Source organism: Populus trichocarpa, chromosome 5 (assembly GCF_000002775.5).
Source record: "Populus trichocarpa isolate Nisqually-1 chromosome 5, P.trichocarpa_v4.1, whole genome shotgun sequence".
NCBI classification, from domain to species: Eukaryota; Viridiplantae; Streptophyta; class Magnoliopsida; order Malpighiales; family Salicaceae; genus Populus; species Populus trichocarpa.
This window is the reverse complement of record NC_037289.2, coordinates 8,144,045-8,169,707: the sequence shown is the minus strand read 5'-3', so window position 1 is coordinate 8,169,707 and position 25,663 is coordinate 8,144,045. Positions and strand designations below refer to the sequence as shown.

Genomic DNA, 25,663 nt, shown 5'->3' with positions numbered 1-25,663 from the left:
ATATTTCTTATTCACATCTTATTATAAACATAGAGTTGGGGATGATCAATTGTATATAATTTTGGTTTTTCAAGGCAATCTTCTTGTTTGGTCAAATTATAAACTTTCTTCGAATCTTAAATTAGCAATCTAAGAGACAATTTCACACCAATTAAATAACCTTTTCACTTGTCATGAATCCTTTATGGAATTGAAGATATATTTCTTTGGCTTTTGAATGTTGATGATAAAGTGGGTTTCTTAGATTTTGGATACAGGGGATTGTTTTTAGTTAAATGTAACCTTCTTTACTTGAAATTTAGTTGTGTGGAAGTGGAAATTGTTGTTATCATTTTGCACCTGTAATTGCAGGGGCATGTTAGCAGTACAGGACTCCTTAGCGAAGCTACAAGAAAAGAACTTCACTGTAGATTTGATGATCTCTGCCCTTATGCAATACGGGGATATTGCAGGTACAGAGAAGCCTTTCCTATATTGGATAGCCTGCAAGTGATATTTCTGTTTTTTGTGATATAAAGTGATCAAGCGATATGGAGAACAGTTATGTCGACTTGATTGGAACGAGTCTTCCATATAAAAAAAGCTTCAACATGAAGCACTTTTGCCACTTATTTCTTTCATGAGAATTACCGTAACGACCTTTTCGTGTCTGGCAGTGGGTAGTGCAATTTGAATACGAATACAGTAATGGAAGAATTATCTTCCCAAAGTATTTTCCATTAAGAAGTTGTGTCTAAAACATGAGTTCAGCTCTATGTCCATGGAATCTTGGAGATTTCAGGTGAGGATTCGCGAGCTGAAGTTCTCAAATTTGCACCTTCTGTTAGGTGGAACCCAAGCAGTCCAATGTTTCATTGGGTTCGAATTTCAGGCCTTTCTGCTGGGCTTATGAAGTATCAACCTTCAGGGCTTTTGATGATTTAAGCAGTAACCATGGTGGGTTGGGTTTAGATTCATGCATTGCTGTCTGCTTTAGGATTTTCGTTGATCAACGCAAGAACCATTGAACAACAAGTTTCTCAAACCCAGAAAAGAGAAGAAAAAAAAGATATCCTATGAGTGTCAAGTTGCTAACTTGTGCAAGTGAAACAATAGCACCGTGATAGATTAATATAGACGTCTTATATTTATCGATTGAGACGAGCCCTTTCCATTCTCCCAAGAGACACCATAAACAAAATTCACAAAGGACTTCCTTTCCTTTTTACGATGATATGGGTTTCCACTTGCCAGAGGATAAGATTTCTAGATGAAATGGAATTTAAGAATATTTAAAAACCACAAGGGCTCCATTAGAGTATGAACAGTGGTAGTCACACATGTCCCATCTCACTGGGCATCATCCTTCCTCGCGTGTGAGCCATGCACGGCTCAAACGGGGTAATGGAAGCCCTGATCAGTTTGTACGAGGTCAATGGTAAAAGAAAACTTTAGACTGGTGTTGACCTTTGAAGACTAAAGAAACCGGTCTGAACTTCAAGGGCATTGTAATCCTAGTATATCTACAGTCAATCAATCATGTGCACAATCGCGCAGCACTTATTGAATTGTTTCCGATTTCATCATACCTTTGTAGGTATTGAAATTTGGAATCTCCTGCCTGCCGCCCCTTCTGTAACTATACAAGATGGAGTTAAAATCCATAAGAGTGCAGAACCCCAACGCATCCTTTGCTAACATCCAAGAGCCTATAAATAATATATAATAGTATTCATCACCATTACTTTAATGTTATTATTCACACTCTGGCAGTACCCCTGGCATTGGCTCAACCTCCCCTCAGAATATGATATTTCCCTTTGCCCTAAGCAAGCTTGGCAATTTGTACACGATAACCAACCTCTTACTGCGACGGCCTTTGTGCATGTGCTCGTATATTGGGCCCTAGACGCGTATATATACTGCCCCACAGTCCTTGCTGCTAGCACATGATACTCACTTTCTTTATATATAGGACGACAGGTTTCTCCCCAGACAAACCAATCCTTACAAACTTCCAAGATCCACCAATCAAAACAAACAGAAAACCTCTCTAAATTCTCAAATTCATTCATCGATGGCTAGGCCTCAACCTTACATTTCTCTATTCTTTTTCAGTTTCCTTCTCATTGTTTCAGGTAAGAGCAATATGAACAATCTTTGATTCCTCTTTCTTTATTGTGTAGTCAAATGCTCTGTAACTCTTTTTTTTATCACGTATTTATGTGGTGAACTTATGTGTCACGCAGGTGGATATTCATCAACGTTTACGATAATAAACAAGTGCAATTACCAAGTTTGGCCTGGCATGCTATCAAACGCGGGTACCCCACAACTTCCCACTACAGGTTTTGTTCTCCAACCTGGTGAATCAAATTCAATTTCCTTCCCAGAGTCTTGGTCCGGCCGCTTATGGGGCCGAACCCTATGCACCCAGGATTCCACCGCGGGAAAATTCTCTTGCCTCACAGGCGATTGTGGCTCTTCTACTCTAGAATGTTCCGGTGGAGGCGCTGCCCCTCCTGCCACTCTGGCTGAATTCACTCTGAATGGCGCGGACGGACTAGATTTTTACGATGTTAGCCTTGTGGATGGCTATAATCTCCCAATGTTAATAACCCCACAGAGTGGCACAGGAGGGAATTGCACGGCAACCGGCTGTGTAGTAGACTTGAACAATGCCTGTCCGAACGAACTTAAAGTTATTGATAGTGGCAATGGTGAGAATTTAGCGTGCAGAAGTGCATGTGATGCGTTCGGAGATCCGGAATATTGCTGCAGTGGTGCATATGCAACTCCTGATACATGCAAGCCAAGCTCATACTCCCAATTTTTCAAAAATGCCTGCCCCCGAGCTTACAGTTATGCTTATGATGATGGAACAAGCACTTTCACTTGTGCCGGGGCCGATTATGTTATCACTTTCTGCCCAGCTCCTACAACCAGGTAACATTGCCATTTCAGTTCAATTGAACTTTTTTTTATCACATTAAGGCCCTTCTAGTCGGCTTGACAGTATATACTCAGCTGTTTTTTTCCCCCCTAGTCATTAGGAAATTGGAGTTGACATGTCGGTCTTTCAGACATCTTGTAGCATTTATTAATGTCTTTGTTTTCAGTTAGAAAAATGAAGACTTTGTTTCTGAATGCTTCGGATATTTTAGGCTAGTTGACCTTTAAAAGGCCGGCTAGATATTCCAAGGGGGACCGATTTATAGTTTTTTATTCAAGAACATGCTCTGCTTCACACTTTTTCTTAAAAAAAAAAAAACAAAACAATCACGAGTGCTACTCCGCGTTGTCGACATAGGAAGCTTTGAATTTATTTTTTTTATTTTAAATTTATTTTTTTATATTTTTAAATTATTTAATGTGTTAATATTAAAAATAATTTTTTTAAAAAAATATTATTTTAATATATTTTCAAATAAAAAACATTTTAAAAAACAATTATTAACACATTACCAAACACCCCGTAATATCTAATTAATGGGACACCACTCATCCTAAAATCCTTTCCCTTATTTCTTAATTAGAATTTCTTCTTGTTGAAATTGGTGATATGCATGTTGTTTCTCCTTGTGTCAATTCTTTTCATCGATGGTATATTAAAGTGAGTATTTATTGATGACGGGTGGTTCATGGCTGTTTGCAGTCAAAAGTCGGCAAATGGGCAGCAGAATCCGCTGGCAGCGCACGTCTCAGCCGGCTCGCACAACACGTCACCCTATTTCATTGGCGGTTTCATCACAATTGCAGTAGCAATTTGGCAGCTCTTCTGATCACCAGGGAACATGACCACCGCTAGGTGCCATATCCAGGAATAACATTTCCCAGAGCCACATGAAAATAATCTGCAGCATGGGATGTTTCCATTGGGGGCCACAGTTTTGTCTGTGGAGCCCGGTGAAGTTAAGTCGCTAGCCTGCAGAATTTTGGATCTCTTCAAGTGTGAAAACAGGGACTGGAAATGGTGACCGGAAGGGGCAGATCATCATGCATCAGCAGCCACATTTATGGCCTGGACAAGCAAGAGAAAATAAAAGGACAGAAGATCAGATGCTGGCATGTTGATTTTGTTTTCATTTTTTTGTATTTTGTGATAAAAATAATACAAGTAGAGGAGGTTTCTTGGATTGTTTCGTGTATTCTCTCTTCTTTTCTTCGATTACTTCATATTTTTTTAAGTCATTTCTCTTGTTTTCTTGCTCGATGACAGTTGCAATTTTATTTAACGCTAAGCTTGTTGGTGGTGGGTTACGCAGTAGGAAGTTGTATCTATCATGCAACCATATCAGATGATCTCTCTCTTGAGTGTTTATTTTTTTTTTAATTTGTGGCTGTGCTTTTATAAAAAAACACTGGCCGCTATGGGTATTTGATTTTCAGTTATTTGTTTCTTGCTGAAAAGCTTCGTAGGGGTGGTTTGTAGGTGGATTTAGAATCTAGATGCCTACGTACGTTTTTCTTTTCTAAGTAGACGCAAGAAATTTAGAATTGAGGAATTGGTTTGTGATAGGTTCTTAGTTTAAACAAATAAAACTTTAATTTAGGGAAATCTAATCAAATAATTGGGTTTTTAGTGGTTTTGTTCGTCTGGTTATATATATATATATATATAAAGCATATTTGATATTATAATAGCAATTATTTTTCAAAATATTTTATATTTGAAGATATATCAAAATAATATTTTTTATCAGCACATTAAAACGATGGAAAAATATCAAAAATTTAATTTGAAGTAAATAAAAAAAATTAAAATTTTACAAAAAAATATTTTTTAAAATACAAAAACAAATATGCTAAATTTACGAATCCATTTTGACTTGCACGCAAGACTACCTTCTCTGTCAAAAAATTATCTCAACCCAATAACTTAAGCTGTTAGGTAAAGTCCCAGGATATGATTTATATTATTCTCTAACACACCCCCTCAAGTAAAAGCCCTTTGGACTTGAAACTTGTATAGACTCACATTACCTTGTGCTTAATTTTATCAAATAAATAGAGATGGTGAGATTCGAACTCGTGACCGCTCGGTCATCAAGACTTTGATACCATATAAAAGAATCATCACAACCCACTAACTTAATCCATTAAATAAGATCTCAAGATATAATTTATATTATTATCTAATACTTCTCTTCTCTTCTCTTGATCGTCTCTCTTATTGCTAAGATGAACAAAGCTTGCTAGAGTTCGTCTTCCCTCCCTCGCCCTTGAGTCGTAAATAATGAGGGATATGGTTAGACATTTTTGTTTGATTCCATTTGACCTCCAGACTCCAGTGGAAGAGTATCTGTCATGATCTATCCACCATTGACGAGTGTAAGGCAGGATAGCCTCGTTTGTGATCGATCTTGCCAAATTTCCAAGGAAAACCACGTTTAATTCATGGCCTCCTAAAATCGAAAAGCTTTTTCGCTTCATTTTTTCCTTCTTTCTTTTCTTTTCTTTAGCAGCTTCATATTCTGTTGGTTGTCTACTCGTATCATCATTCATACAGTGGTGGACCAGTAGGACGGAGTTATGTAGAAGAGAATGGAGCAATTCCCTCCTCAATATTTTCAAAATATTCATTTTAGTCCTCTTTGATTTTATCTTCTTTTTAGATTTTTGCCCCACTTTTGATTCCCAAGTTCACATAATCTGTGGCTCTGCCACCCCTACTGTCCATTTTCAATGTCATGGTCATGGTTGTACTAGAGAACAAAACTATTAACAATTTCACATCAAAGTAGCATAGGACCATCTATAGAAGCCGACGATTAATATAAAGAGAGTAGTTGTTTTGTTTTTTATTTTTATTAAGTTGTTTTGTAAAAAAAAAAAAATTAAAATTACTTTTCAAATTTTTCTGTATTTGTTTTATTATTAGAAAAGTTGATTACCGAAAAATATTTTTCAGTTAATGAAAAATTTAATTTAATTTTCAAAAAAATATTTTTATTTTATTTTGAACGGAAAATACTTTCTAGAGTTGTGAAAATTTATTGAAATGTTATGTTATTTGTTAATTATATCAAATTTGATCCTCAAACTTTTAATTTCTATATATTTTATTTTGAATATTTTTTTTCAGTTTCATTCCTTAGAATTTGATTTGATTTGATTTTTATATCAACTTTGATCCTTATTTTTTTTATTGTTATTTACTTAGCTCTTATCCTTTTTTTAATCGAAAGTTTTTATTTATTATATTTGATCCTTATTCTTTTAATTGTTATTTATTTTATTTGAAATAATTTATGAAATTGGAATTATTTTTTTAGAATTTCATCTATCTTTCAACTTTTTATCTGTCAGATTTAATTTCTATTATTTTTATTGTTATTTATTTTATTTGAGATAATTTATGAAATTAGATTTTTTTTTAATTTCATTTTCACTCAACTTTTTAATTTGTAAGATTTGTTTCTTATTTTTTTAATAAACTTTTTAAAAAATAAAATATTAATAAGTTGTTTTTCAACTTATTTTTCATAATATGTTAAATACTAGAAAGTGTTTTCCAACTTATTTTCCATGACATTACCAAATATTAGAAAATAATTTACTTTTTAAAAATTTATTTTCTAAAAAAAATTATTTTCCAATAAACAAACAAACAGTTTCTGAGTTAGTTTCTCAAAATTCATGTTTATTAACCGAAAAAAAATAAAGAGTTAATTAGTGTATTACCTTACTATTTTGTTCTTCACCGAAGATTAAATCCACATTTTTTCACCATATTTAAATTTGAATGTACAACGCAGAGAATAAAAACAATAAAAGACATAAGTTCCACAATATTTAATAATTTTTCTTAATCTATGCGAACATTTAAACAGGATTATCTGTGTGCAAGGGAGGAATTGAATAAGATGCACTCACTGTCCAATTAATTGCTGGTTTGTTTGTTTGTTTGAGAAAATAGTAAATGTTATTTTTTAAGGTGTTTTTATTTTAAAATATATTAAAATAATATAAATTTTTTTACAATTTATTTTTTATATCAAAACATCAAAACAATAAAAAATAATAATGATAATTACACCAAATTAAGAGAAAGAAAAGCGTGTGTGTAACATGATAATTACATTTTAAGCACAATATTTCCAACCATAAGTGTTTTCCATAATTTTCTAAGCTTGCTAAGAACACTCTACTAGAGGTATATACATATTTTGATGTGGAAGTCAATCGTGGCCAAATTCTTAATTAATTCGGGAACGGAATTTTTGCTTTCAAGACAGAATATAAGGTGTATTTCATTTGTTCCAAAAGAGTAATTTGTTTTTTTTTTCTTTTGTAGTGTTGTTTATATAAAAATAAATTAATATCCATTTGTCATTTCGCAACCAAACAAGAAAGAAAAGCTAAAATCAATTATTAATGGTAAAATAAACCAATCATAAATAGTAAAATTGAATAAAAAACCATAATCAACCATGAAAAAGTAATCAAGTGTAGTATCAAGTATTCACAAACTTAACCATCTAATAGGTGGTCCAATGATAAGAATTTGGAATAAAGAGGATTGCTCCTCCTGTAATCTAAAGTTCGAACTTTATAGTTGCTAATATGATAGCCACTGAAAACTTACATGGTCGTTAATTTCAGGGCCTGTGGAATCTGGCCCGGACACCCACGTTAATAAAAAAAAAGATAAAATAAAATAAATTTTAGTCTTATTAAAAAACTATGGTGTCAAGAGTTCAAAAACTGACCATAATGTTTAGTCTTATTCAAAGTAATAATTTTCAATAAATTAAATTGATTGATGTTATAAATATCATAAGAAGATAAGATAGAGTTTAATTTGTATTGTGATTTATGATGTACTCTTCTTCTTATCTTATATAAATTTAGGTTTAATTATTATATGAAACCTTAACTATGTAACAATATAAATGTGTTTTTTTTTTTTACTAATTTCCTTTATTTTCTACACTTTAATTCCTGAAATTTTGTTTTTCTTTGGAGACGTGTAATTAAGGGTTCAAGATTTGAAGCCTTAGTATTATTTGATTAGACGTATTGGTCTAATATAAGAATTATTTGAGCAAGTTGTACATTAATTTTCAACCATGGACCGAACATATGACCATGACTTTTCTCTTTAATTAATCCTTGCCTTTGAATTATAGAGTATGGTATGTAGCTGTCATTTTAGATACACGTATTTATGTGTTGTCGTGTTGAATTGCAGACGGCATTCCAAGAGTTCTTCCAAACAAACAGTCAAAGAGACGCCAATATATATTTAAGTTTTTTTTAAGGCCTTTAATCACGTGGATTGTTAAAATTAATAGCTTTCAACTCATATTGCTACAGTGCACCTAAGTCTGGTCCCTCCTTTTATTTTGGTCCTCGAACAATTATCACCTCGGTTATTAGATTTTTTTTTTCAATTTCATCATGTTCACATAGTTTAAAGCCTGACAATTTGTTTTGGTTCATATGTAATATCGTATTTGCAATGTCAAAAAATATCTTTGATTTTATTAATTAGAAAAACCAAAACATCAAGGATCAAATTTGACAAAGCAAACCATCTAGGTGGTGGCTCAGTGGTAAGCGCTTGGGACCAAGAGGTTTGCTCCCTCTGTGGTCTCAAGTTCGAACCCTGTGGTTGCTCATATGATGGTCACTGGAGGCTTACATGGTCGTTAACTTCAGGGCCCGTGGGATTAGTCAAGGTACGCGCAAGCTGGCCCGGAAACCCATGTTAAACTAAAAAAAAAAATTTGACAAAGCAAAATAATCACCTTTGTTTTCCTTTTTTTCTATTCATGAAGTGCAAAAAAATTATGATTTAAGCCTTAAAGTATTTACCTTTTCATTTTAGGTCCCTTCTTAGAGTTTTATTTGTTCTTGAATATTTTTTATAGAAGAGCGTGAAAATAATTGATTCATAATTTTTTAATTTTTAATTAAGACTTGCTTCCATGATCATAATAAGATTTTACTTAAAAAAAAATAGTTAAAATAAAAAGTTTTTTCTAGAATAAAAAGAAATGCATGAATAAGAAAATAGATTTTGGATTAAAAATATATGTTTTTTCCTTTTTAGTTCATATCATTATGATTTTTTTTAATAGTTTTTTGGAATGATATTGATTTTTATTCAATTAACTATGTTTTTAATAAAAAAAATATCTTATTATCAAAAATATATTACATGAATCAAAAAGATATTTTTTTAAGAAAAAATACATATCTCCTTTATAATGTTATTCATTTTCTTAATTGAGAATGGATGTTTCCATTAGCATATAACTAATATTTGAATAGAATTAAATAAAAATTATAATTTCAAACAATAAAAAATTACCGTTATTCAAATAAAATTATTAAAATCAGTCAAGCTTATAATTAAAATTACGAGTTAGGAAAGTTAACTTGATTTTATTCGACTCAATTCAAAACATTATCATTCCAATATTAAAAAATTATTAAAATAATATCTTCTTAAATATTTTTTTTATAAAATAATCATACAAGATTTTAATCTATCTACCCAGTCACACGAAATCAACTCCTAGTCAATTTATCCTGACACTTAGCCCATGTTAGATCCGAAAGTTTAATAACATTATCACAAAATCTCAGCGGCATCACACGCAACCATACTAGTTACGTCCAGTTTCACTTGCTATCATCAGCGGCGAAGATAGGCGGCTGCAAGGGGCTCCGACTGCTGCAAGAATTTATTATTTATTATTGTTAAAATGATGTCGCCTTGAGCAATTCTAAGTTTTGGCCCTAAAAATAGTAAAATCTAAATTTTGCCCTCCTAAATTTGTTTTCCCTAATCTGGCCCCTGGATATCATGATCGAACAACATTTAGTTTAAAATAAAATCACTAGCATTGAAGGCAATTTGGGTACGTTAATCTAGACAGAGATAAAATGAGAATAAAATTAGAAAAGTTTTTTTTAAAAAAAAGCACTTTCAACAACCATATCTTGATAAGGCATAAAACCTAAAGCCATTTTTACACCACTTTGTCCCTCGACGCAGCTTCCACATCACATTTCTATCCTTTGACCTCCTCCCCATATTTTAATCCCTTGTTTTCTCTTTCTTTTTCACCACAGCCTGTCTCATTGAGATGCGAAGCCCCCAGTTCATCGTTAATTATGCACATAAAACAAGCCCTTTCTGGATTTAAGAACAAGTTGCTGGCAAAGAAGAAAAGCTTCAAGAAACAAAGGATTCGGCAGCCCTTTTCAAAAAGAATGTTTTTTCTATCGAGACAGCGGTGGTGGGATGACGCAAAACTTTAATAAAGGAACCGATGGATTGGAGGAAGAAAAACGGTAAAGGGGAGAAGATGCTGCTCATAAAAAATGAAGAAAGATCGATCAGACACCTTATCCAAATATTCTTTACACGACATGGAGGGGCCTGAAGATGTTGATAGAAGTATCGGCATCCAAAAGGGAGGAAGCAGCAGCCGTCTTGTTGATATGAAGGCAGGAATTTGCACTAAAATCTATGATAACTCCATGAAATTATCACAATTTTCTCTTATGAATGAAACTCTGTTTGCGCGCTTTACAATAACGTAACACACTATTGTCAAATTTCACAGAAAAACAATAAAACCATTTTTTTTTTAGAAGCATCGTTATTCACTTGATCTGATAACGTTCTGTGGTTATGTTTCAGTGGGGTGTTCGGGATTGATAAACCCAAAAAAAAATTGATTTTTTATAAAAAAATTATTTTTTTTATTTTTTTGATATGTAAATATTAAAATTAAATTTTAAAAACTAAACCTAGAAGGCCAAGATAACGTTCTGTGGTTATGTTTCAGTGGGGTGTTCGGGATTGATAAACCCAAAAAAAAATTGATTTTTTTATAAAAAAATTGATTTTTTTATAAAAAAATTATTTTTTTTATTTTTTTATATGTTAATATTAAAATTAAATTTTAAAAACTAAACCTAGAAGGCCAAGATAACGTTCTGTGGTTATGTTTCAGTGGGGTGTTCGGGATTGATAAACCCAAAAAAAAATTGTTTTTTTTATAAAAAAATTATTTTTTTTATTTTTTTGATATGTTAATATTAAAATTAAATTTTAAAAACTAAACCTAGAAGGCCAAGATAACGTTGCCAAGCCTAGACAATTGTTTAGTTATGTTTTCATTCAAAAACATCATAAGAACCTCATGAATAACTCTATTTTCAACACTAAAATACTCCAAAATCAGTCTAAAAATCAAAACTCATACTAAATTAAAAAAGAAAAATCTTTATGAGTTTCAATTTGTTTTTTTAGGCATGGTTAAAGAAAACAATCAATTATATTGAACTTCCATCTCCAAGATAAACCTATGAATACCAAAATCATCATTTTCTTTTGTATGGTTGGAAAGTTACCAATTAAAAACATTCTTTACTTTTTCTTTTTCTGACAACTTTTTTCACCTCTCTTAACATTCAAGCATTTAAACATAATAGATATAAAGTTTAAGAATGAAACATAAATACCTCAAACTATATAAATCAAATATGAAAAATTCAAAAAAATTAAGGGATCAAATTATAATTTTATACATTTAAAAATAATTAAATTAAATTATGAATGAATTGGAGCCATCCATAATACATCTGTGTTTACTTCTATAATAGCTAGCTAAATAATTGTGCTACCTCTTTTAGGATTTAAAAAAAAAATTAATATATACTATTATGTTGTCTGACATGAGTGTTTTGGCTACATTACATATTGCACTAATTAAGGGGTTTTTTTCAATGATGAATAGGTTTTATTTGATTAATTAGGACTAAAGTAAAGTTCTTAAGCTAGTAGTAAGTGAGTGGCTTGTATAAGTGTATGTGTTCAATTTATTTCTAAACTTATTTAAGCAATTTAATTAATTGATTTATTATTTATTAATTTATTTTTTGTTTGAGATAAATCCAAGTCATATATTAAACAAATTAACAATGGACATCAACCAGAACAAGTTTTTAGGTTTTATTGATGGAAGATTTGAAATCATTGATCAATATTAATCATTTTCATCCAGAAACAACTATGATCGATCATATCTTTATTTTATTTTTTAAATGACAAACAACTAGAATAAATAATCAAACACAATCATATATAAATCTAAATCTATCTGTTAAGGACAAATCTCATGATTGTATATAGTGATTAAATAATCACATGATTATTATATATAGTGATTAGATACTTTAGTATAGCCTAGAATAATTCATAACATATATATACACACACACTCTTTACTTTTGAATATACAAAACACTCAGAATACTCTCATTTCTTTTCTTTACCATACCCTTCTCTCTTATATTTTATCATAGAAAAATAATCTAAATATAATATCTAGATTTATATTACACGTATAATATTACTATTTTTTTATCTTTGAAAAGTCAATTAATAGCAAATTATTATTTTATTTTTTTGGGAGAAAATGATTGAACAAGAATGAGAAAATAGCTTTATTGATATATGATATATGTTCATAAAGTTTATGTATTGTTATATAAATCTAGATATGGTAGCATGTGATGTATTGGAAGTAGACAATAAAAGAACATGATAGCATGTGACTTGCCCGCTGCTTTCAAAACAACGTTGCTGCGAAGGTATAGCTTATGGCAATGACCACAGCCTCCGATGAACAAAACGCCGTGTCGGTTAGCTGACCCAATGGCCGGATTTTGAAGTGCTTTTAATTAAGATGCACATCATCTTCTTTAAATGGAAGGAGAATCTGCTTTAATAAAAGCAGGCTATGCTTTTGGGTGGTTTAAAAGTATAGTAATAATTGTTTTTTAAAGTATTTTTTATTTAAAAATGTATTAAAATAATTTTTTTATTTTTTATAAATTATTTTTTACATTAACAAATCAAAATAATTTAAAAATATTAAAAAATTAATTTCAAGTAAAAAAATTAAAAAATTTTAATTTTTTTTAAAATTTTTTTGGCTTGGTGTTACATGGGCCCGGATTCCAATTGTCTATTTCCACGTTGGTCCCACATCCACGTGTTTCTGTTCTTGAATAGAATTAGGATATATTAAGTTTATGAATTCTTTTTTATTTTCGCAAGAAATGCATTGCAATAAAAACAAATTATATAGCCAAAGATAGACAACAACAACATCAGATTCAAGGCAATATTATCAACACAAAAGCAGTCAAGTCTCTTATAATCCCAGCAAATCTTGTTTCTGAGTGAGAATGGTTTCAGCACCAAACATGCTCAGACCAGCCGCAACAGGTCTACAAGAATGTATTTTCATGAGCTCAGTCGTAACGAAGTGTATCCAATACACCAAAAAAAGGCGAGACATCAAGAAATCCCATATAAATCCGAAGAACAAAAGTCTAGTTTGTAACAATGCAAAGCAGAACACCGTAGTAAACTGGAAATGAAAAGGCGTACGAGGAGAAAATGAAAATAATAATTATTATTTTTCCTTTTTTTTGCACTTATTTACAACTCTGATCAGTCCTGGTATTCTAATTTTTTCTGGTTTGCAAGATGGCAAGAAAAAAACAAAGGTTGAGAGAGAGGTCCGCACCTATAAATTCTTGGAAATAACCAGAACCTGCTTACGGCTACAAATGTACTAGAAAGCAAGAGTAACATTAAAAGAAAAGCCTTGACAAGCAATGCAAAGTAACCTAAAAACATTTCTTGATTTCCAAGTTTTCTTAGTGGCTAAAGCACGCGAGGATTAAACGTTCATTTCTAAACTAAAAACTTCCCCTCTTTTTTTGGTCAATTCATTTTGGTTCATCAAAAGAAATTATTCAGTTATTTTAAGTTTTATAATTATATGAAAATGAATTTCTTAAATTGAATTTCAAGTTTATCAATATTAAAGCTGCTTGTTTCATCATTTCTGCGATAAAGTGGTTATTTGAATAACCTTTGTATCAATGGAGTCAATTTCATAACTATAATGAATGGATGTATATATATGACAGATGCTTGGTGGTAAAATGTTAAGGTTAGATAAATAATTATCTATAATTTGGTTTAAGAAAAATTTACAACGCACTCAATATCCAATTCACAAAATAAAAATAAAAAATCTCATGGTTCAATAAGCAAGCACACTGGAAGAGTGATTCGGTTTATCCATCATGTAAAATACCTAGTAAGAGCTCATTGTTATATATTTTATTATTTTTCTTGAAGTTTTAATTATGTGTTTATCAATAAGACTTTTAACAAATTATTTAATTTGCAGAAAAAATAGCTTAAGTTAGAACCGACTCAAATTGAGTTATACGAGGAAACTAATATAAAGAAAGGGATATGGGAAAAAGAGAAAACATGTGTTAATACAAGAGCAAAAAGCGTTAGTTGTAAGTATTTTGATAGTAAATAAGCAATTAAGATTGTTTAGTTGCATCAACAATATAAAATGTAATTGAATTTAGAAATTTAACTTTTTGTATTTTATTAACACCAACATGGTTGCAAAAGTTAGCGATGACACTTTCGATCCTCAAATATGGTTGGAAACTCTTATAGTGATGAACCCGTTAGAAATCAGGTTTATGATTTACCCACGACATTAGCCTGGGAACTTAGGGCGGACCGCACTATTTCAACTACAGGCACACCACATTCTAGCCCAAGTTATAAATTACAGGACTTTGATGAGATTGTGCAGAAAAGTATTCATGAACAATTATTATTGAGATGAAGAGTATGAGAGCAGAAATACTACAACAAAATAAGATATATTGGGCTCAACTAAATGCAATTATGGTGTACGTACTTTTTCCTTTCCCCTCCATGACCTTGTAGTTCAGGTTTTTTTCCTCCCTCTCTACCTTTTTTAGCACCTCTGATGTGTTATATCAAGTATATATACTTTACATTGTTGATTTGATTGTATTTTAATTGGAATTTTAATGGTTTCTTGCTGAATTTTAATGTAGTGTTCATTTCTTTTCTTTTTTTTAATGTTTGTGCATGAAATTCTACCTATCTCATTATTATGTATTATTTATATAAATTTGCTACTTAAATATTTCAATTGTGAAAACTCATAGGTCTATGTAATCCATTTAGCATTATTCATTGTGAAATTTGTATAAGTCAATCTTCAAAAATGTTTTTTTGTTATTGTTGTAGGTTTATTATGAGCAAGCAATTGTTGACTTAGGGATCATAACAAAAAAATAATATTTAAAATCTCTGATGGAATCGCCAATGAAAAAGTTATTCCATTAGTATTTTCACCGGAAATCTTGCACCCATTTTAAAACTTTTTGTAAAACTTATAGAATGTGTAGCAGCTTACCAACGGAATAGGCAACGAAAAACTCTATCAAGAAAATAAATAACGATAGAATTTTTGATGAAAAATGAGCGATAAAAATTGATTTTTAGACATGAATATTTCATCGACAATTCTATCGCTATTGCAAAATATCAACTAAGTTATTGACAAAATTAACAAGTATTTTCTGACAATAATATCTTGTTGCTAATTCTGATGATATTTTTCAAAGCGGACAGAATCTTTACTATATGCTTTCATAATATTCCATCAGTATATTTTAATTTTCTTGTAGTGAGAAATATTGAAGTTGTAAAATGAAGGATCGTGAAGTTAAATACAAATATAAAGGCATTTCCAAATATCTAAAAACGAAGTTTTGTTATTATTGTTAATTTTTAATGCCCTTGATAAATATTCAGTTATATAATATGATATGAATACATTAAATATTCACAGTTAGATTTATTCATGTATACGATATGATATGATATTAAATAATAAGCTAAAAGATGTGGGGAATTCACTGTTCACCCACACCCAATACACTGTGGATTACAATAATGTATTGCTATTTTTTTCACTTTTTTGTTTTATTTTTTGTGCATGTTTTATTTTTTATTTTTACTTTTTTTTTTGTTTTTTCACTTTCCTTTTTTTTTCCTCAAAATTATCTGTGTCAATTTTACTTTTTTAATATTGATCTGGTTAAAAATTTTGCTTTGTAATTTTTTTCCTTTAAAATATTGTGGATTGCTATGGTGTTTTTTCACATGGTTTTTCTATTTTATTTTTTTATTTTTTAAAATTATATTTGTCGATTTTATTTTTTTAATATTGAGTTGTTGAGAATTTAGTTTTGTAATTTTTTTTCTTTAAAATATTGTTGATTGCTACAGTGTTTCTCCACATGGTTTTTTTTTATGATTTTCTTCAAAATTATCTTTTTTGATTTTATTTTTTAATATTGAGCTGGTTAAGAATTACAGTTACAATATATGAGGAAAGCATTGTAGCTTTCCTCGCAAATTACTGTGGATTGTTACAATGTTTTTTCTCACATGATTTTTTTATGTTTTTTTTTTCCTAAAATTGTCTTTATCAATTTTATTTTTTAAATATTAAGCTGGTTAAGAATTACAATTACAAGTAAATACAAGTAAGACTAAATTATGTGGGGAAAACACTATAACTTTCCTCACAAAACACTATGGATTGATACAATTTTTCCTCATATGGTTTTGTGTTTTTTGTGTTTTCTTTTTTTGGGATATTTTTTTCTAAAATTATCTTTGTCGATTTTATTTTTCTCTCACATGATTGTTTTTATGATTTTTTCCAAAATTATCTTTGTCGATTTTTTTTAATATTGAGTTGGTTAAGAATTATAATTACAATAAAACTAAATTATATGGGGAAAGCGTTGTTGGTTTACTCACAAAACACTGTGGATTGCTACAGTATTTCTCTAAATTGTTTTTTTATGATTTTTTCTAAAATTGTCTTTGTCGATTTTTTTGAGGAAAGCATTGTAGTTTTCATCACAAAACATTATCAATTGCTACAACGTTTTTTCTCATGGGTGTTTTTTCCTTCCAAAATTATCTTTGTCGATTTGTTTTTAATATTAAGTTGGTAGAGAATTTAGCTTTGTAATTTTTTTTGCTTTTTATTAACAGAAAAGCTAAATTATGTGGCGAAAGCATTGTATCTTTCCTCACAAAACACTGTGAATTGCTACAAATCATTTTATTCAGTCTCTAAGTTTTTTATCACCAATACATTTTTTTTTTATAATGAAATATTAGCTCCATCATACTTTTAGTTTTTATTACTTATCTAGCGTTGGTTCACAATTATAACACTATCAAGTACATTTGTTTTATAAGCCCGTGGCAGTGGGCGGACATGTCATCTCGTGAATACATAAAAGAACTAGAATTGAAGTAGAACTGGTTGGGGTAGATCAATGAAAAGACTTGCTTTTTTTTATTAAAATATCATTTAGGTTTATTTTTTTTTAAAGTAAAAAATTGGATAAGTACCTGGCTCGCGACCTGACCCGAGCTTTGGGTCAAGCCAAGCTCCTAGTTGGTTCATTTTATCTTCAAAAGCTGAACAAGAGGTGGGGAGAGAAGATCTTGGGTAACTTGGCAATTTTTTCTCCTCCACAGACTCATTGCAGGTTTGTTTGACATTTCTTGTAGCAAAGATCAAATTTTCTGGGTCATGATCGTATTCATTATTTGTCAACACTGAGCCAAGTAAGAGTACAGAGCAACTGGTGCTCTCTAAAGGTCAACTGGTTAATTAGTAAGATTATAAATTTATTTTTTAGAGATCATCAGTTTGAATCTCACAAATCTCTGGACTATTGGAGACTTACATGGTCATTAACTTTAAGATCCGTAAAATTAGTCGAGGTATATGTAAACTGGCCCGGACACCCGCATTAATTAAAAAAAATACACAAAGCAAGAGAAAATAGAGAGAACTAAGGCCTTAAATGGTAGGTGAGGATCCCTGTAGTGACTATTTAGTGATGTGTCTTTTGTTCTCTGCTTTGCAAATAGTTCTTTGTAAATAAATAAGAAAATGGAACAAGTGCATGACTGATGATTGAGATTCTCCACCACTCCTAGCTTAGCCGCCCGTCATCCATTCTTTTAAAAAACAAAAAAAAAAGAAAGTGAAGGTGTGGGTGATTAGCCAAATTTAGTGGAGGTTTTATGGGTGGTAATCACAAGCATTTCTTGCATTCATCCTCCATCTATCAAAGCAAAAAAACCTGTCCTGGCTATTGTTCTTCTGCTCCTTCCTATTTAATTGATCCTTTCTTTACTTGTCACCGAGAAATGTATCACCAAATTTTATTAGTCCATTGCCAATAATTGAGCTAATCTTTCTACTATTAGTACAAATAGCAAAATTTCATCTCTCTCAGTCAAAACAAAGGCCACCCTATTCTTGTTACTGTCCTTTGATTCTATCAGAACATAGGAGAGAAAGAAAGCTCAAATGGATTTACTCTCATTCTCACAAAATCACCCCCATTATTGTGCTGCTTTCCTAAGCCTGCTCTTCATTTTTGAAGGTAAAGAAAGTTGGTTTGATTTCCTGAATTGCATTGAAACTACATTAAATTAAGTGCTGAGAAGATTTGTTCATGCTTTCCTTTTCAGGTGTTTCAGGCGCTAAATTCACATTTGTTAACAAATGTGATTTCTCAGTCTGGCCAGGAATCCTAGGCAGTCCAGAACTAGATAGCACTGGCTTTGAGCTTAGGAAAGGTAGTTCTCGCTCCTTCCAAGCCCCAACAGGCTGGTCTGGTCGCTTCTGGGGCCGAACAGGCTGCAATTTCGACTCCTCAGGCCATGGTTCCTGTGTTACTGCAGACTGTGGCTCTGGCCAAGTGGAGTGCAATGGTGCAGGAGCCACACCGCCTGCCACTTTAGCTGAATTCACTCTGGGCTCAGGCTCCCAGGATTTTTATGATGTTAGTCTTGTTGATGGATACAATTTGCCAATGATTGTAGAAGTGAGTGGGGGTTCAGGGGAGTGCGCGTCGACAGGGTGTGTCACGGACCTTAATAGGAAGTGCCCGACGGAGCTGAGAACTGAGGGCGGCAGTGCTTGTAGGAGCGCCTGTGAGGCATTTGGGAAGCCTGAGTACTGCTGCAGCGGCGAGTACAACTCACCGGCATCTTGCAAGCCTTCCATGTATTCTCAAGTGTTCAAGAGTGCCTGTCCGAAGTCGTATAGCTACGCATACGATGATGCGACTAGCACTTTTACATGTACAGGCGCAGATTACACCATCACATTCTGCCCCAATTTCCATAGGTAAAATCGTTATTATCTGCTATTGGAGAATTATTGAAAGCAATTGGATAATCGTTCACGATTCTTGTCTGTTTATGTGAGTCTGCTCCGTGACAATTAATAAACAGGCGGCGACTGCTTTAAGTATTTTAAGTAATCTATGTTCATGATTGGATATTTTAATTAATTTATGTTTATGATTGGATATGACGTTTTGATTAATTTGGAATATATTCTTCTTGTTGCAGTCTAAAGTCTTCAAGTGATGCGTCTCCACAAGCAATCGGGGGCGCAGCCATTGGTGGGTCAGGGACAGAGATAGGAGGGACGGTCACCGGATCCTCAGCACAGGAAGCTGAATTACAAAGTTCATGGCTGGCAAGTTTGGCCATTGGAGAGTCAACAGGAACCCAAACCCACCATTCTTTAGTTCTCCAATTTGCATTAGTTTTGGCCACATCTCTCATTCTTGCCAACTCTCACCTGTAGTCGCTACTTGTCTCTCACGTTCCAAGCTGTTCAGCTGAGAATCAGTAACATGGAGACCGATTGAGAAAGCTGACGAAACCCAGATTGCAAAAACTCCCATCCTCCAAATTCAGCATATTTAGTGTTAAACACATGTTTTAGTGTTTAGAATATGTACCGTAAAGCATATTAGTTATATTTCAGAAATATAATGTGTTCCTTTTTTTATTTTCTGTTCCGGGATCTTGTGGTTGTATTTTAGGTAACGAGGTAGAAATAATATTTTTTAAAAAATTTAATTTTTTAATATTTTTTATCGTTTTGATGATTAATATCAAAAATAATTTTTTAAAAATAAAAAAATATATTATCTTAATATATTTTCAAGTAAAATATAATTTAAAAAGCAATCATTATCACACTCATAACTATTATTATACTTTAAAAAACAAATATTATATTAAAAAAATATAATCTTTCTTGCCGTTTCTATTGTCATATAGCCTAAATTAAAAAAAAAAAAAAAATACAAGAAAGTGAAAGAAAGAAAGAGTCTTTGTGGGTTGAGGTTGTGGACAAAAAGGACAACCTTTATTGTTGACGTGAATACTAGAAAAAAATATTCGAAGTGGAGGGCCACTTTACGGGAATCCCATGCCTGGCAATTTGTTTGCAGTTGAAAAAAGTAATTAGGTTTCTTATTTTTCTTTTTCTTTTATTTATTTTTTTGCTTTAAGCTTTATTTAGGTACTTTTAACATTTGGTTAAGATAATAAATAAGTTGGTTTCTCATCATATTATATTAAATTTAAGAAATAAATATCTTGTGGGTACATTAATCCATGTATAGAATACGAGGAAGTACGAGTTCCAATTCTAAAAAATAAATATAAATAAAATCATGATCTAATAGCATATAATACGAGATCTGAACGGGATAAAGTGTTTGGCATTGCGGTTGGAAAATATTTTTGAAAAAATTTGAAATTTTTTTATTTTTTTGTTTTAAATTAATATGTTTTTATATTATTTTGATGTGCTAATATCAAAAATAATTTTTAAAAAATAAAAAAAATATTATTTTAATATGTTTTAAAATAAAAAACACTTTAAAAAACAACTGTTACTATACTCTTAAATAACCTTGACAAAATAACATAATGAATGGCTCACATGATAGGAAAGAAACTTGATTTTGATATTCAAGAACCAGTAAAGGTGGGGTTTTTTTATATATATATATATAAAAAAAAAAGAAGATTTATATGCATAAAATGCATATAAAATGAAGTAATAAAGTTGAAAAGCAAAATGAATCAGGTTACATAAAGTAAATAAATGAACTAACTAAGAAGCAACGGGAAAGCAAAATCTGCAAATATCTCTCTGGGTTTGGGATGCTGATAACCTTGTTTCGTGACAGTGAGTCTTATAGTGTGTTTGGCACCATGGTAATTTGATTTTTTTATTTAAAATTAATTTTTTTATATTTTTAAATCGTTTAATGTATTAATATGAAAAATAATTTTTAAATAATAAAAAAATACATTATGTAAATATATTTATAAATAATCCGTTACCACATAAGGTGCTCAGTGTATTTTAAGGTAAATGATGGACGCCCTCAGGAACTATGATGTCGAAGAACAATCATATCATGACGTTCTTGAACTGCGTTGAGAGATTGATGACGAATAGTCGCATTTCAGCAGTACAAAGTCAGCAACTAAAGATTTGCTTTCTTTTTTGAAAGATTTCCTTTTAGGTCTCAGAGAAAACAGTGAAGAATTTGAGTTGCAATATTACCCGACTGATAGGGCAAATGGTTTTTATATTACTCAATAAATAAGATATATATGACTCAATAAATAGGCTAGAAATATAATTATTCCACATAAAAAAATTGAAAAAAAAATTTATAAAGCTAAGTATTCATAAATTAACTTTTTTGGAGGTTTATTAAAAACATATAAAGACTATTTAAAACTTGATTAAGATCTCGGGTCAGCCCGTTGGACCAAGCCGGGTGAAGATGTTGAGAAAATTGCTTCAAATGGATAGTAGCTTCCTGACCTAGAGATTTGACATTAAATCCCAACATTTCTTAGACAAGTAGCACTTGCATTGCACCCTTATTTTCAAGAACTGGCGAGATGTCACAGATTGCAAAATAGATGATTGGACAACGGAAGTGGAGATTTGCTATCAAACAGCAAAATATATGTGATGATCGATCAGGCTAACTTGCATGGTCCTATAAAAAGAGAATTTGTGGGCATCACAATTATTAGGGAAGGAAATAAAAGCTGAAGAAGCCAATACAAGTAAGATCCAAATTGCCGCCCATAGGCCATTGTAGATTAGCGCTCGGAGAACATCAGATGTGATGCTTAACCAACTTGTGTGGTGGAGCCACACCAACGTATCCAACTTTATTTTTTCCTGAAGATAAGAGAAGATTGGTCTGCATTTCCAGGGTGCTTTTCAAGATGTAAAGGTTGCCGAATGATGCATTATTAAGACATTAGGAAAGAAAGATTACATCCGACCAGAGCATCCTTACTAAATGATCCCCAGCCTACAGTCTCAAAAAGGCAAGGAGAAATAGCAGGAATGCAAGCATGACCGAGCTTGTATGCAAACTAAAGAAGGGTTATAACTATACCAAACTCGAAAATGCAAAATTCATAGATCCAGAAGAATAATGGTTTTCATGGAAGGGGGGAACTAGAGAGAATGAAAAACGAGCAAGACCTCAAAAGAGCAAGAAAGCAGTTACTTCACTGCGATAGATAAGAATTCAAGTCATGGCATGTTCATTTCTCTACTCTGTATACACAGTATGTGCCACAATATTAAAAAGCAAGCAGTTCCATTCCTCCAATAAACGTTAGTTTATTTGATCCACAGAGCATCGTATAGCTTTTGCGCTGTTTGTGATTGTCCTCTACGCAGACGGTCTTTGTCTAGTCAGGGACAGCCATACGTAGATACTTTCAAAGTAATGTTGATGCTCAGATGAAGATAAGGAATCTTTTGTCAAAAGCTTCATGCCCTCACCTATAGCAGAAGTAAGTTCAAAAAGGAAATCATAAGAAGCAACTAAAACCAATCAAAAACAGCATCTTTATGTTAAGCCAAGATAATAATAATAATAATTAAAAACGGCATCTCCAGGCTTTGCTTTCCAGTTGGCGAATCATCAACCAATCAGACCTACACAATTTAGTTCCTAGGATTGCACAATATAGGGGACTTCGGACCCGCCACTATAGTAGGCTAATATACTGCATCCAGCAAGTTAAAAAAGTCCTCTACATATTTTGCTGCATGACACAGATAAATGGAGTACCCTTTACCTAAAAATACTGGATACGAACGAAAAATAAAAGGCCGCGAGAGTTTATAATGTATTCTAACAAATAATGGGTAGCAATGATGCTTTTCATAGCTGGGCCAGGAGTCGTGATCACCGGCCATAAAACCTTGATGACACTTCCAAACTTCAGAGTCACAGTTCTCTATAATAGAGAAATTCAGCCCATTTTCTTCAACTTTCTTTAGGAGTTTGTCCAACGTATCTCCTCTTTTAGGGCTAAAGAATATTGCTTCCAAAGGCCCAGAATTTCTTAACAAGAGTTTGACGGTACAAGCAAGGGCATTGTGGAACTCTTCAAAAAAAGGTGCTGTCAAATGGCACATCCATTTACTGAGTATAGAAGAAGACGAGACGAGTTTAGCAGGAAAAGGAGAAAACACATCAGTGTGTGCTAGCCATATATTAGTATAAGTGCATTTAGAAATGGTTGCAGGCACCTTTTGCCAACTGGTGAAGAAAACTTATGAATCTAGACAGCCTCGGACTGATAATAAATTGTCAATGACACAAGAATTCCTCATCAGATTGCATCAAGCATTTGATTTAAACTTTGTTGTTGGGAAAAAAAAAACACTGGTCAGGTGGATAACAGGATGTGAATTGAGGTATTGACACAATTTGGATAAATAATTTGGATAAATTATGACTGCCACTCTAGTTTTGTCAAGGTAGAAATGTATCCAAGAATACATTACAGTTACAAAAAATTTGGTGGCCATTGAGTATAAGATTTACTGATCCAAATTTAGTGATTCTTGACTTAAAAAAATGGGAAGGTAAGACATGCAGCATAAATAATTGAAACAGAAAGTTAACAGAAACATAACTAACAAGTCACAGGCAACTATGACATCAAAAGTGTTGGAGATATTATAAGTTACTTCCTCATCCCAATGCAATGTCATACTCTTCAATTCTGTATTGCCAAATGCTGTGGAGCTGGCATCTATGCTATGCTGAATGTCTGGATGTCAAAGAACATAAAAGAGAAAGAGAAAGTGGAGCAATGCCACGCTCATACTCAAAGTGAATATAAAAGTTTTGAATCATAACCCAGCAACCCAACAAAAATTTAGTTCTAAACTGATGTTCCCATTGCAAAGCTAATGACCGGCAACAACCAAAGAGCTAAGCCTCTGATATGGCTATGTGATGACTTATGCATCCTTATATCTCTAATTGACACACCAAAAACAAACATATTTAAACTTTATTCAAAAGCACTATTGTTATCTTCAAAATAACCTTTCTTTTTATAAATGAGAAAATACAAAACAATGTAAGACATCTTGAATCTCAATGACAGAAAGTAAATGTTTACAATAACTTCAAATCTTAAAGAAGATGCAAGCAAGGGCTAGCCCAGGATGAAGACCGTCCAACCTGATTCATATTCTGATTACTAGAGCAGGCCTTGAAACCAATTCTAGGCTCATCACTAACAATTTGAGAAACTTAGAGCTTAACATTAACTGAAATCTAAACAAGTATATATTGAATCATGGGCAACTTGAAATTCTCAGAAGATAATGCAAACAGACTTCAATTCCACAATCTATGTACATGCTTCCAATTGACATGTTAATTTTTCAATGTGGTACAGACATGAAATCTTCTTATGACTCTTATTCAATGAATAACCCCAATCAGACAATAGCACGCCACTGCCTTAGGTTTAGAAAAGATTCAACCATCTAAACTTCCCACATCATATCTTACCAAGTTAACCTAACTTATCATGAAATCTGAACATGTCTGCATGTGACAAGCAAAAATATGAAAGGACATCTTCAGATGGCCACTGACCTGGATAACAACACCTTTATAGTGAAAGTAACAAAGATAACAAAGAAGATGCTCATGCCATTTAAATTTTCTCCCACAAGCATTCAAGTTTCAGTCTTCCCACCAATCCAAAACCGTGTTAAACAACTAGCAATTGTGGTGCATATCAACTGCCATTATGAAATCAAATGTAACCACATAACCATGTTCTATCAAAAGTGTCTTCCAGAATCTGTATAAATGATAAACTTATCTTAAAATCAACATTCTTGAAGAAGCTGAATAAATGATGAACTCCACAAATGCAAACATCTATAAAGTTTGATTCTTCATTGACATGGTCTTCAACTGCTTGGCCTGGTATCAAGTTAAATCCTAGATGGGTTTTCTAGAAATTCGCTTGATAGCACTGGGTGATTGATTATCTGCAAAATAATTGGTTTTCGACATTGTCCCAAACTAACATACAAGCTACAAAAACTAATCAAGTTACAAAAACATGTCATAATTGACGTGTTGGGAGAGATTAAGGAAGCACCAGGATTTTCATGGGATTTGCGAAGAAGGAAGGGCTTGGCGTAAGATTGCCCATCTGAGAGTGAGAGATGATGGTTTTGTATTTGCTCTGGCTTCCATTTCATTCTTGTTTTTAACCAAGTTGGCTCCTTTGTTATATTTCAGGATACTCACATTTCTGATCCTTCAACCTTATTTTGTTTTTATTTTTAGTACTCATAACATTTTTGTTTTATAGATTAAAAAGATCATCTCCCTAACTTTCGTGTATCAAATTCAAAACTATTTAAAATTTTCTAATAAAGATTTTGAGTATAACCCAATATGCATGTTCATGCCTTATTCAGTGTAAATGCTTACAAGAATAGAATTTATTTTCTCTTTTTTTTTTGGAATTTATATTTACATAAACCACAGTGCTGCTATCATGGAT

General features: G+C 32.0%; 3 protein-coding genes across 4 annotated transcripts; 2 read left to right on the top strand and 1 right to left on the bottom strand.

The window, feature by feature from the left end:
- Window positions 1–1,818: 1,818 nt before the first annotated feature.
- On the top strand, window positions 1,819–4,170 carry LOC18099182 (thaumatin-like protein 1). Its single transcript, XM_006383032.3, has 3 exons — window positions 1,819–2,117; window positions 2,229–2,925; window positions 3,635–4,170. Exons 1-3 carry the CDS (start codon window positions 2,057–2,059, stop codon window positions 3,759–3,761), a joined length of 885 nt encoding a protein of 294 aa, XP_006383094.1. The 5' UTR covers window positions 1,819–2,056; the 3' UTR covers window positions 3,762–4,170.
- Window positions 4,171–17,815: 13,645 nt separating this feature from the next.
- On the top strand, window positions 17,816–19,778 carry LOC18099181 (thaumatin-like protein 1). The gene is made up of 3 exons (XM_006383031.3): window positions 17,816–18,354; window positions 18,443–19,103; window positions 19,331–19,778. Exons 1-3 carry the CDS (start codon window positions 18,279–18,281, stop codon window positions 19,569–19,571), a joined length of 978 nt encoding a protein of 325 aa, XP_006383093.1. The 5' UTR covers window positions 17,816–18,278; the 3' UTR covers window positions 19,572–19,778.
- A 2,533-nt stretch (window positions 19,779–22,311) lies between these two features.
- On the bottom strand, window positions 22,312–25,493 carry LOC18099180 (calmodulin-lysine N-methyltransferase-like). Of its 2 annotated transcripts, XM_024600999.2 has the most exons (3): window positions 23,761–25,483; window positions 23,024–23,259; window positions 22,312–22,610 (listed from the first exon to the last, which is right to left on the bottom strand). In XM_024600999.2, exons 1-3 carry the CDS (start codon window positions 23,832–23,834, stop codon window positions 22,498–22,500), a joined length of 423 nt encoding a protein of 140 aa, XP_024456767.1. In that variant the 5' UTR covers window positions 23,835–25,483; the 3' UTR covers window positions 22,312–22,497. The 2 variants fall into 2 exon arrangements, 1 of the variants encoding a protein (XP_024456767.1); XR_002981806.2 differs by lacking the exon at window positions 23,024–23,259 and having other exon boundaries at window positions 23,761–25,493.
- Window positions 25,494–25,663: the final 170 nt, after the last annotated feature.

Coding starts and splice junctions, on each gene's coding strand:
- LOC18099182 (XM_006383032.3), top strand. CDS start 2,057: ATGGCTAGGCCTCAACCTTACATTTCTCTATTCTTTTTCAGTTTCCTT. Junction 2,118..2,228: donor TTTCCTTCTCATTGTTTCAG/GTAAGAGCAATA, acceptor TGTGTCACGCAG/GTGGATATTCATCAACGTTT. Junction 2,926..3,634: donor TGCCCAGCTCCTACAACCAG/GTAACATTGCCA, acceptor GGCTGTTTGCAG/TCAAAAGTCGGCAAATGGGC.
- LOC18099181 (XM_006383031.3), top strand. CDS start 18,279: ATGGATTTACTCTCATTCTCACAAAATCACCCCCATTATTGTGCTGCT. Junction 18,355..18,442: donor CCTGCTCTTCATTTTTGAAG/GTAAAGAAAGTT, acceptor TTTCCTTTTCAG/GTGTTTCAGGCGCTAAATTC. Junction 19,104..19,330: donor TTCTGCCCCAATTTCCATAG/GTAAAATCGTTA, acceptor TTCTTGTTGCAG/TCTAAAGTCTTCAAGTGATG.
- LOC18099180 (XM_024600999.2), bottom strand. CDS start 23,834: ATGACATTGCATTGGGATGAGGAAGTAACTTATAATATCTCCAACACT. Junction 23,260..23,760: donor GTCATAGTTGCCTGTGACTT/GTTAGTTATGTT, acceptor TTCTATACTCAG/TAAATGGATGTGCCATTTGA. Junction 22,611..23,023: donor TCATCAAGGTTTTATGGCCG/GTGATCACGACT, acceptor CTTCTGCTATAG/GTGAGGGCATGAAGCTTTTG.